General features: G+C 34.9%; 1 protein-coding gene across 1 annotated transcript; it reads right to left on the bottom strand.

The window, feature by feature from the left end:
• Positions 1-805: 805 nt before the first annotated feature.
• On the bottom strand, positions 806-2,299 carry LOC120279189. Its single transcript, XM_039286052.1, has 4 exons — positions 2,231-2,299; positions 1,909-2,115; positions 1,505-1,794; positions 806-1,061 (listed from the first exon to the last, which is right to left on the bottom strand). Exons 1-4 carry the CDS (start codon positions 2,297-2,299, stop codon positions 806-808), a joined length of 822 nt encoding a protein of 273 aa, XP_039141986.1.
• Positions 2,300-12,672: the final 10,373 nt, after the last annotated feature.

The raw sequence follows: 12,672 nt of genomic DNA, 5'->3' as shown, positions 1-12,672 counted from the left end.
AGGTTAACTTGGGCCACAACAAATTTAGAGATCTACCTCTAGAGCATGTGCGTGACTGCCCCCAACAACCCCCAGGAAGCAATGGCTGCCCAACATTTTGCCTACGCTACATAGAGCAAATTTTGAATGGGGAACGACTGGACATACCATGGGGGGACATCCCGTTACGGATATTAATTGATGGAATAAGGCGAAAAATTATTTCTAACACAGTTGCAGAGACAGCCCAGGAGGCGAAAGAGAAAACTACAGCAGAGTCTGCAGCGGACGAAGAACCTGCCGTCGAGACTGCTGACGACACTGTTATTGCCCAAAACGCAGAACTTACTGTAGATCCTGTACCCGACGAAGAACCTCCCGTCGAGAATATCAAAGATGGCAACTGTTGACAACATTTTCATAACATGATGAATTGAAACTGTAAATGTTTGTACTTAAATCATTTATGAATCCAGTTTACTAGGATTTTAACTTTCTCTCAAACATATCTTAGTTGTATTTTACACAGTAATATTAATTATATGCACAAGAATATCATTAAGAACACAGAAACTTGTTATTTTGCACAATAGAGTAGTTTTCTACATGGTAACCTCAAATATTACACAAGGAAAATTTGTAATACACTGGAAACTAATTAACTACACAATTCAACTGATTAACTACACTAGCACACTATAAATGTCTAGCAAAAAGTAAAATGACTGCATAAAGGAGTTTTTATAGCTAGTCCGCAATAACTGCATTACAAGATCGTCTATTATGCCCACTTTGGTGACACCTTCCACAATATAAATCGCGCACATCAAATGCTTGTGATTCGATCCAGTTTTCTTCGTGGACGGTCGGGTCGTTTCTTTGCTATCGGTGGCCGCATTTTCAGCTGACGGGCGTCATCCGATGGCTTGTCACTGTCAGGGATCGGGTATATTGGTTCGACATATGCACGGCGATACGATTCTGTTGTAAAATATTCGTCGACATAGCAGTACACATTTGTGTCTGTTTGCATAATCGCAACAGTTGCATGTTTGCATGGCAATCCATGTACGTCCCATCTCCTACAAGGTCATTTACGTAAGCGTAGGTTGACGGCATTATTGTGCTCGTCAACCACTTTGTAAGTGTCATCTCTTGATCGACCCACCCTCGTAAACCGACTTAGTAAGCATGTTCATCAGTTTAAACCTAGGTATTAACATGCGCGAAGTGTGGTAAGAATTACTAATGAACATAAAGATAACTTAATACACATGAGATCGTAAGCGCACATAGCAACTCACGATTTTAACCACTAATGCAAAATATTACACAGTAACATAAAATAGTACACATGTATTTATAATTTATACGCAGTAAACTATCAATTTACATATAAACTTGCATTTGTACACATGACCTATATAAACTACACGATAAAAGAGGATTTTAAATAATAGTAGTTTTTATTATGAAGTATTGTTGATTACTACACATTAAAAAATGAACTGTAGGTTTATCTTACCTTATAGTATCAACCATGCTTGTTACCGGTAGATGCCTTGCCTCTTTGATCCAGGCATTGAAAGACTCCGCTACATTAGAGTACATCTTGTACCACCGCACAACCTTGAACAAATAGTTACACCAATGATCAATGTCAGACTTGTGTAACAACCAATCATGTGTATCGATCGAAAGCGCTACAAGTTCAACAACTACATCATCAAACTCTTTAGACGTGTACGCGTACTCAATTTTCATGATTACTGACCAACATTGTTCTTTCAATGATTTCCCAAGGCTGTCGTTCACCTTCATGAAGTTAGCTTCCAAATGACGCAAACAATAACCATGCGGTGATGATGAGAACACGCGCGCGACTGCGTTAACAAGACCTTTCGATCAATCCGAGATAAATGTAACAACTTTGTCGTAATCATCTTCTCCGTACAATGCCTCCCTGAGGGTAGCAAGAAACCAAGTCCAATTATCATCTGTTTCGTTATCTACTACTGTAAATGCTACATGGAAGATACCCTCATTGCCATCTTTGGCAGTAGCACTTAACAGAATCCCGTCGTACTTACCAAGCAAGTGAGTTCCGTCCACAAAAAGTAGTGGCTTGAATCCCAACTTGAAACCCAACAAACATGCCCGAAACGAGAAAAAAGCTCATTTAAATCGATCACCGTCATTCTCAACGATTACAAAACTGCCATGATTCATTTCAGCTACTTTGTCCGGATACCAGAAAAAGCAAATCGTAACTAGTAACCTCCTTACCATGAATGTCGGCCCGTGCAATCTCCTTCCCCATCCAAGCACGCTTATATGGTAGGTGAACTCCATGGTCCTGTAATATATCTTTTCTGAATGTCGACAACCCTATATAATGGCCGCTCCTTGAGTTTTGTATTACACGTTGAGAGACCCATTTTTTACTTGCTTTTGAGTGCGATGTTATACCAATACCCCCACCGCAACTGTATGTTACTTGCATTGTCTTCACCCGAAAGTTGCCAACATTTCCCTCTTTCGATGCATGCACACGCCATTGGCAATTTGGAGCAGCGCACTTGACAGTCACCCGAAGTTTATCATTTTTATAAACGTAAACTCAAATTTTTGTCTTATGGCGTTGCTGCGTAGGCAATCTTTGAACTGCTCTGCATTGTCAAAGCGCTGACCTACTTTTACGGTCACTCTATCAAGTGTTTGCGAAGACTGAACAATACTAAGCCCCCCCGCCGGAGAATGTTGGGACAGATATGTTTCGACATCTGCGTTCATACTTGCTGATAAGGCGTCCCTATATGAGAATGCGTAAAACAGACAATATCAATACGAGACTTTATTACATAAAAAACATCAAACCTACACAAGAATAAGTTATTTTAGACAGTAAAGTATAAATTTACACATAAACACATAATCTTACACAGGTAAAAGTAGTTTAATACACAAGAGACTAATTTAATAAACATGTACGAGATAAATTACACATAATACACAAATGAAAGGTAACTGCTAATAATTATCATTGCAATTACGATGGAATCAATGAGCCCGAGTTGTCATCCATTGACCCACTCGCGTCCTTGATGGTGATGTCGACAATGGTCTTCTTGAAAGTATGATGTATATGGAACATGCGTTGAAAGTCAGCATCCGACTCAATTGGACAAAGCGTCTTGACGAGTCAGGTGTCACGAACTTTACCCTGACCTTAGAACCGTCCAATGGCCACCGCTCACTTATGTCACCCATTATTGTTTCCCATGAACTCAATTCGGTGAATTAAAGCATGCGTCGTTCTCCTTTGTATCGTGCCACGGCACAAAAGGTTTCCATTAATTATGAACACCTATATGAAAATTGAAAAAGTTACAAAGACTATCGTCTGTTATTTAGTATAAAAGATGAAAACAAGAAGAACCTTAACAAACTTTCCCACGGCCTCGGCCTTTACAGGATGTAGAATACAAAATGAGACAATAACGAAACTAACAAAGCTCTTTTCCGGGAATTAAGAAGGTACACAGATATAAAGAGAACAAACTAATCAAAGGAGGTCAAAAATACGAGAGGCTTCAGCACCAAGAGTAAGAATAATAATAAGAAGATAAAGAACAAGAAGTCAGAAAAAAAAGAAGAAGATGAAGAACAAGAACAAGACTTATATAAAAAAGAAATGAAAGGGCTCTGACATTGGTAGCTTCTTTGGATTACTTTTTAACTTTTTTACAAAAGTTGATTTGACATGGAGGGAAAAAGCCCTCCAATGCTTGCTTTTGAGACAAGGGCAATGTTACCATTTCACAGCTTCATAACTGACGCCTTTAACAACAGGGACTAAAGAGGAAATGTAAACATTAAGGGAAAGATTTTTATGAAAATAAAAAAGTCAGAAAGACTGAACAGAAAGATTGAAACTTCGCAGGGACTAAAAAGTAATTTTCTTTAAAATTATTTATTATTTATTTTATTTTTTTATTTTTAAATCAACACAGTTTAATAAAATAAAGTTAAAAAAAATAATAATAACAACGGATCAATTCAAACCAAATCCAACGGCCCAATCCTAGCTTACTCCAAAGAACCAAACTCATAAAGCTGGGCCATGGGTTTTATATTTTAAATTTAAACTGGTTAAACCCAGCCCAAACTATTCATGAGGTCATATTTGAGTTTAGACATAGTCAAAACTTTAATTTTCTGGACTGAACCAATGATAAGAATCTGACACAGCTCCACATCACACACAAAAAAAACAAAAAAACAAAACAAAATTATGCAATCCCAATGCACAGAAAAATTACTTTTAAAATATATTATTAAAACATTTTATTTTATCCCCAAAGCTGGTCTGGTCAATGAAATGCAGGTCACTTCTAGGGCGCTTTGAAAGTTAAATTAAATTAAATTAATTTAAATTAGTCATTCTCAACTTGCACGTACTTAGGCACTTACCACTTTAAAAAAATCATTCAACCTGTAAATCACTGAATAATGCATCAAGTTACATTACAAAAATGAAAACGTATAAATCAGTTACACGGTTTAAGCCTTCAACCTGTGCATTGTCAGGGGCATACTTCAGTTTTATTTTCAAGAAACTCAAGAATTTCTTGAAAAAAAATTTTTGTTAGTTGAATAATCTGTGTAGAGTATGACGATTGATTGTTTGCATCATCATATGGTTCTAGATCATCTTGATCAGAGTTTCTAGGGTTTGCATATCACTTTTCTCATAGTTAGTTTAAAATTTTTTTTTTATTTTAATATGAGATTTTTGAAGTAGCCGTGACTAAGAATTCATATTAATAGTCATGTAATTAAATTATTTATAGAGTTGCTCAGAAGGGGACCGCATTCTTTCTTCTGAAAATCTAGCAACTAAAAAATACAACCCGACTTAAGTATAGTGCAATAAGTGTGTAATTAGTATAATGCTCAATTAACTTTTGACATATGTAACAAAATAAAAAAATTAAAATATAACAACTTTAAGATAATACCTTCTTTTTCTCAATTAAATTACTCATTTCAAAATCATTTTAAAATCAACAATTGTCAAAAATCCAACGGTAAAAACATGAGTTCCCTAGCCCCCAAGTACCCTACAGGAACTGTGGGGATTTTGGGCCGGATAGCAAAACCTACTCATGCGGGTTATAACTTTAAATATTTGGATGGAGTGAAATGCTCGCATTTTCCATAATAAATATTCTTTGCATTCAGATATTATCAGCAAAATTATTCATATGAGAAGCCAAGAAGGAAATGAGTGCAGCTCAGCGCTGTACTCCAAATCCAACCAGAACTGATCATCATGAAACTTTTCCCATTGTTGGAGTAAAGAGATGTTCATTTTAACTATCAACATCAAGCTCTCCACCACAAACTTCAACATTGATTGAGCAATTCTAAACTTCCAGTTCTACTTCTGTCAAAGAAAGCTAATTAAATCAGAGACCTTTAAAAAAGGGTTCAGCACTTCAAATTTGCAATTCTTGCAAACTGTCTTAAGTAAATTAAAATTGTGCCTTTGTTTCAATCATATTTGTTATTTTAGGCATGGAGTGGAGTACGAAAAATAATACTGAATTAATTTGTATACATGCATGTGTAAATTTAAAAAATAAACTTGCTTGAGATTCAATTATGATGTCAAGTCAATTGACTAATAGATGTCCCATACATGCTTGTTTCAAGATTCTATGTTTTAATGTATAATAATCAAGAGTTAAGAAAACATTTGAGTCAATCATATACCCAAACAATTGCATAAAGTGTTGTAAACTTTAAAAAACTAATTTAACTTAAAGTAAATGATGAGAAATGAATGAAAACAGAACCATGGCTTATAAGAATATTATCTCATTTTACAATTGGATAAATAATATCTAAATAGAGAAACCTACTTCCAAAATAGTACATAATGGAAGGAAAATACATAATGCAAACTCTTCCAAAATTGTACATAACAGAAGGAATGTGATTCATGAAAATAATTTGGAATGTATTATAAACTCTTGATGCAAACTCCTCCATTGCTTTTGACATTCATATTCACAATATGCAAACAAATTATGTTTCTAAATGGCATAGGAAATGCACAATAATTAAAAGAATATATACGATTCATCTTTCTGAAAAACTAAGCATATTTCAAATCAAATGTTCATCTCTAAATTATAAATCCTAAACTCTACATTCAACAAAGAGCTTTAGAAAAATTGAAAGCATCAAAACAGCACAAAACTAACTTAAACAAAGCAAGGCATTAGACATTCTGATATATAACAGATATGGTTGAAGTCTTGGTTACTAAGTGGAATACAGACATTAATAGCATGGGCAATCAAAACATGAATAAGGATCTCTCAATTAACCAATAGGCACTATTTTCCACTTTAAGATTTACAATATAAAAAACAGTATAATTAAATTATGAGATTTCAAGTATTCAATTGTATATCCTGTAAATATTAGTAAACCTTGATTGTCAAGTGTTAAATGAACAATGAACATGATTCAATGGAGAAGCAGTTCAAGAACATAATATCAACATAGTTAAAAGGCATTATCTGTAAAAATTATCAATACAACTTCTAAAGAGATAAAATTACTCTTCAAAAATAACATGAAAATCATAATTAAAATCCTAACAATTAACAATACCATTACTACAAGAAGATGACGATCCTAATTAACTTCATAATAGTTTCCAATGAAATCCCTTTTTGATATGTTATCTTTTCCACAAAACCAAAACTATCTTCTTTTTTTTTAAAATTTGCAAAAAAAAGTACAGTTTGATCAACAATGTAAACAAAAATAGGAATCAAAGGATCATCAAAAACCACATAAAAAACACAAAATAAATGCAGAAAAAAATAGAGAACCAGGCTCAGATCCGGTATCAAAACATCAGATTTAAGGAACCCTAATCACCCCCAAACTTCACCAAATCTCCAATCTCTGCACATTCATTCATCCCCAAACAAACAATCCATGGCTGCAGCGGTTACCCAACCAACCCCAAATGTTTGTGAAGAAATATATGTATATATATATATATATATAAATAGAGAAAGAGAGAGAGAAAGAAGAGATTGATGATGGTGATGATGATGGAGAAAGTGGTGGTGAAGGGATAGGGCATCCGAGCTGCCGCGCCATGGTTGATGTGCAAAGGATGAGAAATGGAGAGAGGGAGGAGAAGGAAGAGGTGGTGATTGAGAAACCCTACTCCAATGATGAAGATCATCATCGCCTGCCTGCCTGAATGCTTTCATGGATCAAGGATCATGGAGCATTTGAGAAGAATCATCGGCTCAATTAGCGAAGAAGTAGAAGAACAAGAAGAAGAAGAAGAAGAAGAAGGGCAAAGAACCCTAAAAATAAATAAATAAATAAATAAATAAAAATAATCCCACAAATTGAGCCTCATACTTAAGCTTTTAAGAAGGGATAGTGCTGGTATTTATAGAGCAAGTGATGAGGTTTCTAGAGCCTTCCACATATTTTATTTTTATTTTTATTTTTTATTTCTTATTTTTTTTAAATGAGTGACAAACATCTCTTTTAAAACAGTTCATTTAAAAAAATTATAAACAAATATAAAATTAATATATTAATAATATGATAAATGTGCACTTATTTTATATAGGTTTTAGGATTCAAATCTTACCATATTTTTTTAAAACATATATATATATATATATATATAAAGAACTATTTTTATGGATGTCTATAGATTAAAAAATCTATGGATATCAATTATCTAGCCGTTAAATTTTGATTTAATGGTCAATATTGATAAGCACTAGTTACTATAATAATATATATAGTAATTACAGTCTGAAACAGTAATTAGTGTTCATCAATGTTGGCCGTTGGATTATGATCTAACGATAGATAATTGGACGTCCATAGATAAAACATTCATAGAAGATGTATTGTCATATATATATATATATATATTCTTAACAAATTAATTGTACTTAAATATAAAAATTCAAATTATAGTAATAAAAATGTTAAATATGGTAACAATAAACTACTTATAATAATCAGATCTACTCAAATGTAGCAGAATCATATTATGATAGTAAAAATATCAAATATAATAACAATTAAAAAGAGAAAGTAGAAATATTCATGCCAAAAATTTTTTTGAAAAAAAAAAACAGAGCATAACATAAACCATAAATAAATTATATCATCAACTTTCTTAGCGGTTTTGATTATTTTAAACTTAATATTAATATTTAAAGATATTAATTTCAAAATATTTACTTCCAAAAATACTGTAGAAGAGTTATCCAATTTTTTTATAAAACAAAAGGAACTGATGAGATCAATAAATTTTAAACATTTTATTTAAATTATAAAAAATATTTATTTTTAAAATTAATTGTTAGTATTTTTATAATAAATGAATAAATCACATTCATTAAAAAAAATACAAAAATAGTAGAACAAACAAAAAAGCCCCATAAAAATCTATTGTTAATGGACATTGACTCTAGGGCCCAAATAAGAACTCAAGGGTGAAGGAGGAGCAACCATCACTCTAGATAGTTGTAGTGTCTCCTCTGATGTTACCTCTGCCTAAAAGACAAACTAAGAACTCCAGCTTGCACTTTACGGTGAGTCTTCAAGTCAAGTATTTTCAACAACATGACAATAACATGTGAATAATTTTGAAAATAATAACCGAGCATGAGATAGATTTGTAACTTGTAACACCCATTTTGATACTCTATCATCGCCTATATATACAAATATGTGCAAAAATGATCACAACACAACATCAATCTCTAGGCCAAACGACATACCTTAACAATACAAACACTAATCGTTTTTCTTTTTTGATTATGCCATATTTTACATCTCAACATCAAACCAATATCGTTTCTAGCCAGTGGCGGAGCCAAGGGAGAGCAAGCAGGGGTTTCAACCCCTGCTTTTCCGGCACAGATGAAAGTAGGTTTTTTATATGTATATTAATGTTTGATAATCTTTTATTTGTATTTAGCAAATCATATAATGTGGGTTGAGTGGTTGGTGGGAATGTAATGGTAAGAGCCCACCTGGTTTGAATCCCTTGGGTTGCAATGTGGTATTTTTGATATTTTTATTAATTAAAAACACGTTTTTTATTTTCAAAAAGTTTCCAAAATTTTAAATTTTATAAAAATTTAAGGAAAAAAAAATCAAGGTGATTATGTAGCATTGAAATTTCAAATTTTTATTAATTTTATAAAAAAAAACTAAGGAAAAAAATTTAAGTTGATAATGTGGCATTGAAATTTCAAATTTTTTTATTAATTTTATAAAAATTTAAAGAAAAAATTAACTTGATAATGTGACATTCAAAGTTCAAATTTTCAATAAAAATTTTATGAATAATATTAATAAAATTTATAAAAGCAATTTAATATGTGGGCTTCTTTTGGATATTAATTATAATCAGCAAGAGTGCAGCAGCCATCTTCAAGTTGCTTTCCAGCGAAGAAAAGACACTGCTGGTTTAGGGAAATGCCGTCGTCGTCCTGGATCTTGGCCTTCACCTCCAAGGTGATGGTTCTGCCTGTCATTGCCTTCATGAAAATTTACATCCCACCACTGAGGCGGAGGGGAGGGCAGGATATATATTATGAAATGTAAACTCCGATCCTTCAGGATGTTGTAATCGGCAAGGATGATGTTGTCCTTCAGCTGCTTGCCTACAAGTCCTGGGGGACCTACACCCTCTTAGTTTGTTCTGGATCTTGGCTTTTACGTGCATGCATGGGCGATGATGGGTCCCGCTTTTCCTTCGTTCTCCTACAGCTCCTCCGAATTGTTTGAGTTGATTAAGGTTAATCTTAACAACGAACTTAATTGAACGTATGTGAATCCATAATCTTGCCTTCCTTTTAAATATATATAATCTTGGCAGCGACAACGGCCGGGCAGACGGCAAACGGCAACAAGGCAATTATATATCTCCACGTGCAGCTCTTGGTTGTCGGCGTGAAAAAAGAGTGGTGTCGTGACCTAAAAACGCAGTAGATCTTGACGTAGACGTCTTAGAGCTTGGGTGCGTGGCAGGTGGCTTCAATGGAGTAAGTGGCGTCGAATGATGCGTCGGCAAAGGGCATCGAGAGGAAGTTGTCGCACACCACTTCGCAGATCGAGTCTAGACCGGCTTTTCGATTGTGAGCGCGCGCGCGAGCGACTTGATACTCGTTGATGGTGATTCCCGTGATGTTTGCCCGGGAGTGAACCGCGATTCTACGCATCGGACCGCAGACGCCGTATCTGACGTCGAGGACGCGTTGAACACGATCTCTCTCTTTTTTTGTTCAAGATCCCTTCGTTTTCTTTATTTATTTTCTTTTTTTCCCCTCTTTTAAAATTTTTTTCTTATCCTTATCCTCAATCCCAACCATCTCAATCATAACCCATAATCTTTTCGCGGAATAAGTGATAACATCAAATTTAAAATCTAAATTTTCAAAATTTCAAAATTTAATTAAAGTAATGAAATCCGATTTGCCTCGGGATATGTGTTTGGGTGCTTTGGTATTTGCATTTTTTTTCAAATTGCCTCGAGATCTATTTTTAAGCGATATAAAATTTAGGATCGCTGTGTATTTGGGCTATCTCGAGATATGAAATTGCCTTGAGATAGGTGTTCTCAAAGGCAATTTTGTAATTTGTATTTTTTTTATTTGTCTCGGGATTTGTATTCTAGTCCAAAACAACCAAATAATTTATTTTAAAAAAAAAAATTAAAATTAATTAAGATTGGGAGTTTAAATTTTAATTCTAAATATTTCCATGATTAAGATATATTTTGAATTAAATTAGGGTTTTGACACTATTAGGACATTGAGTTCTATTAGGACATATGTTATATTATTTATATATAAACAATTGCCCCTTTCCTATTTGTCTCACAAAATTCTCTTTGGTGAGTTTGATGGAGAAGAGAATCCCAGCCTTTCTTTTTCGTCACGACCAATACCTCTCAACCTTTCGTGATACGGCCCAAAATCGCAAACGGCGTCCCCGCGTCAAGCTTCATACAGCCACATCCCGCAATCATACGAAGAAGCTGTAGCAAATCGAGTGAAAGCGCTATCCAATCGAGGCATCGCCAAATCGTCCACAAAACGTTGTTGCCAAGACGGCTAATCGACGCACTTTGTTCAGTCCCAGAAGCGAGAAACAGACTGAAGACGCTTGAAAACTCCGATCTAGAATCATCATCACCATCCCGGATGAGTAGCTCATCCAAAAACAGTTTAATCGATCTTCCGTGACAGTAGCGGGAAGGTCATACATGGTCACATCTCCAAGAAGTTACTGTCAGAAAACAGGGCCAGATCGCGACTCACCGGCCGTTGAACCCTGAATTTTATAGCACATCAGATGTCCCCGACCCACGCTTTCCACCCGAGATCGGGAGCATACGACATCATTACTGAGACATCACCGTGGCGATCATCGTCGATAGTCACAGTCCATTTCTATCGGCATATCCGCAGTGCACGCATTCGACTCCGGCTGACCACTGGCTCTGAACACGACGAAGATGGCTGAGGAGTCAGCAGTGCACATGATTCTAGCTTTCATCCCCTTCAGCCACGCCAGCAGATTTAGCTTTACAGCATCTGACTTTCTTTATTACGCCTGACTTTCATGGGTAATCACTGGTCACCGTGATTACCCCAAGATAATAAAAAAGAAAATCCAAAGTGCTATAAAAGCAACTAAATCTGCTTTGAAAACATGCTTTGGAAGGGGATTAGAAGCTAACCTATAACGGGAATCATGTCTTGACTTCCTAAAAAGCTCTACCCAATCCTCAAAAAATACATCTTTGTCGTATTTCATCTTGAGAGCCATCGAAAGATGTCAAAAAGATTTCTCAGAACAGAAAATTCAGAATCATGCCTTCTGCAGATTGTGCCATTAGGAGATATGACTTCATCATAGATATCTCCGGTAATTGGAAGTCCTCCTAATTCTTTATTGATATCCCATAATGAAATCCCAACTTCTCCATACAAGAAGTGGAAAGTATTAGTTTCAGGACACCATAATTCTATTAATGCTTTATAAAAATTCAAGTCAAAGTCATAGCGGCCGATTGAAGCCACAATCCCGCTCACCAATTTTGTTTCAGATAACTCCTTGGAGTAGTTATTGACCATGTACTTGGCCCACAGATCAATTAAACTATTTTGGATAGACTCCTTATCCCTCCATCCCGGATGGTGATTGATGATTCTAGATCTAAGGGTTTCAAACGTCTTCAAATCTTTTATTTCTCCTTCAGGTTTCAGACAAATTGCATCAGTCAAGCCATCTTCAAACCAGCGGTTCGTAGACAATTTGGCAATAGTCATACGATTTGGATAGCTTTTCACCCCACTCTGATTGCTCTGCTCCTTTATATATGATTGCGGGTTCGGCTTCATGAAGGCTTGGAGGACTTCATTGCAATTTTGGGCCATATTCCAAAATTGCAATGAGAAGTATTGGCCATGACAAAAGAAAAGATTGGGGATTCCTACTTCTCTCATTCAAACTCACCAAAGAAAATTTTGTGAGAAAAGTAGGAAGGTGCATTAACATATGTCCTAATAGAACCCAAATCCCAATTTAATTAAAATTCAAATAATTTTT

Source organism: Dioscorea cayenensis, chromosome 16 (assembly GCF_009730915.1).
Source record: "Dioscorea cayenensis subsp. rotundata cultivar TDr96_F1 chromosome 16, TDr96_F1_v2_PseudoChromosome.rev07_lg8_w22 25.fasta, whole genome shotgun sequence".
Lineage (NCBI taxonomy): Eukaryota > Viridiplantae > Streptophyta > Magnoliopsida > Dioscoreales > Dioscoreaceae > Dioscorea > Dioscorea cayenensis.
Note: the sequence above shows the minus strand (reverse complement) of the source record. Positions and strands in the feature narration are given on the sequence as shown.

Excerpts from the sequence above, each read along its gene's own strand:
- LOC120279189 (XM_039286052.1), bottom strand. The coding sequence starts at position 2,299 with ATGGGGAAGGAGATTGCACGGGCCGACATTCATGGTAAGGAGGTTACT. Across the intron at positions 2,116-2,230 it reads GTTACGATTTGCTTTTTCTG|TTGGGATTCAAGCCACTACT; the intron begins GTATCCGGACAA and ends TTGGGTTTCAAG. Across the intron at positions 1,062-1,504 it reads AGCATGGTTGATACTATAAG|GAGATGGGACGTACATGGAT; the intron begins GTAAGATAAACC and ends ATGACCTTGTAG.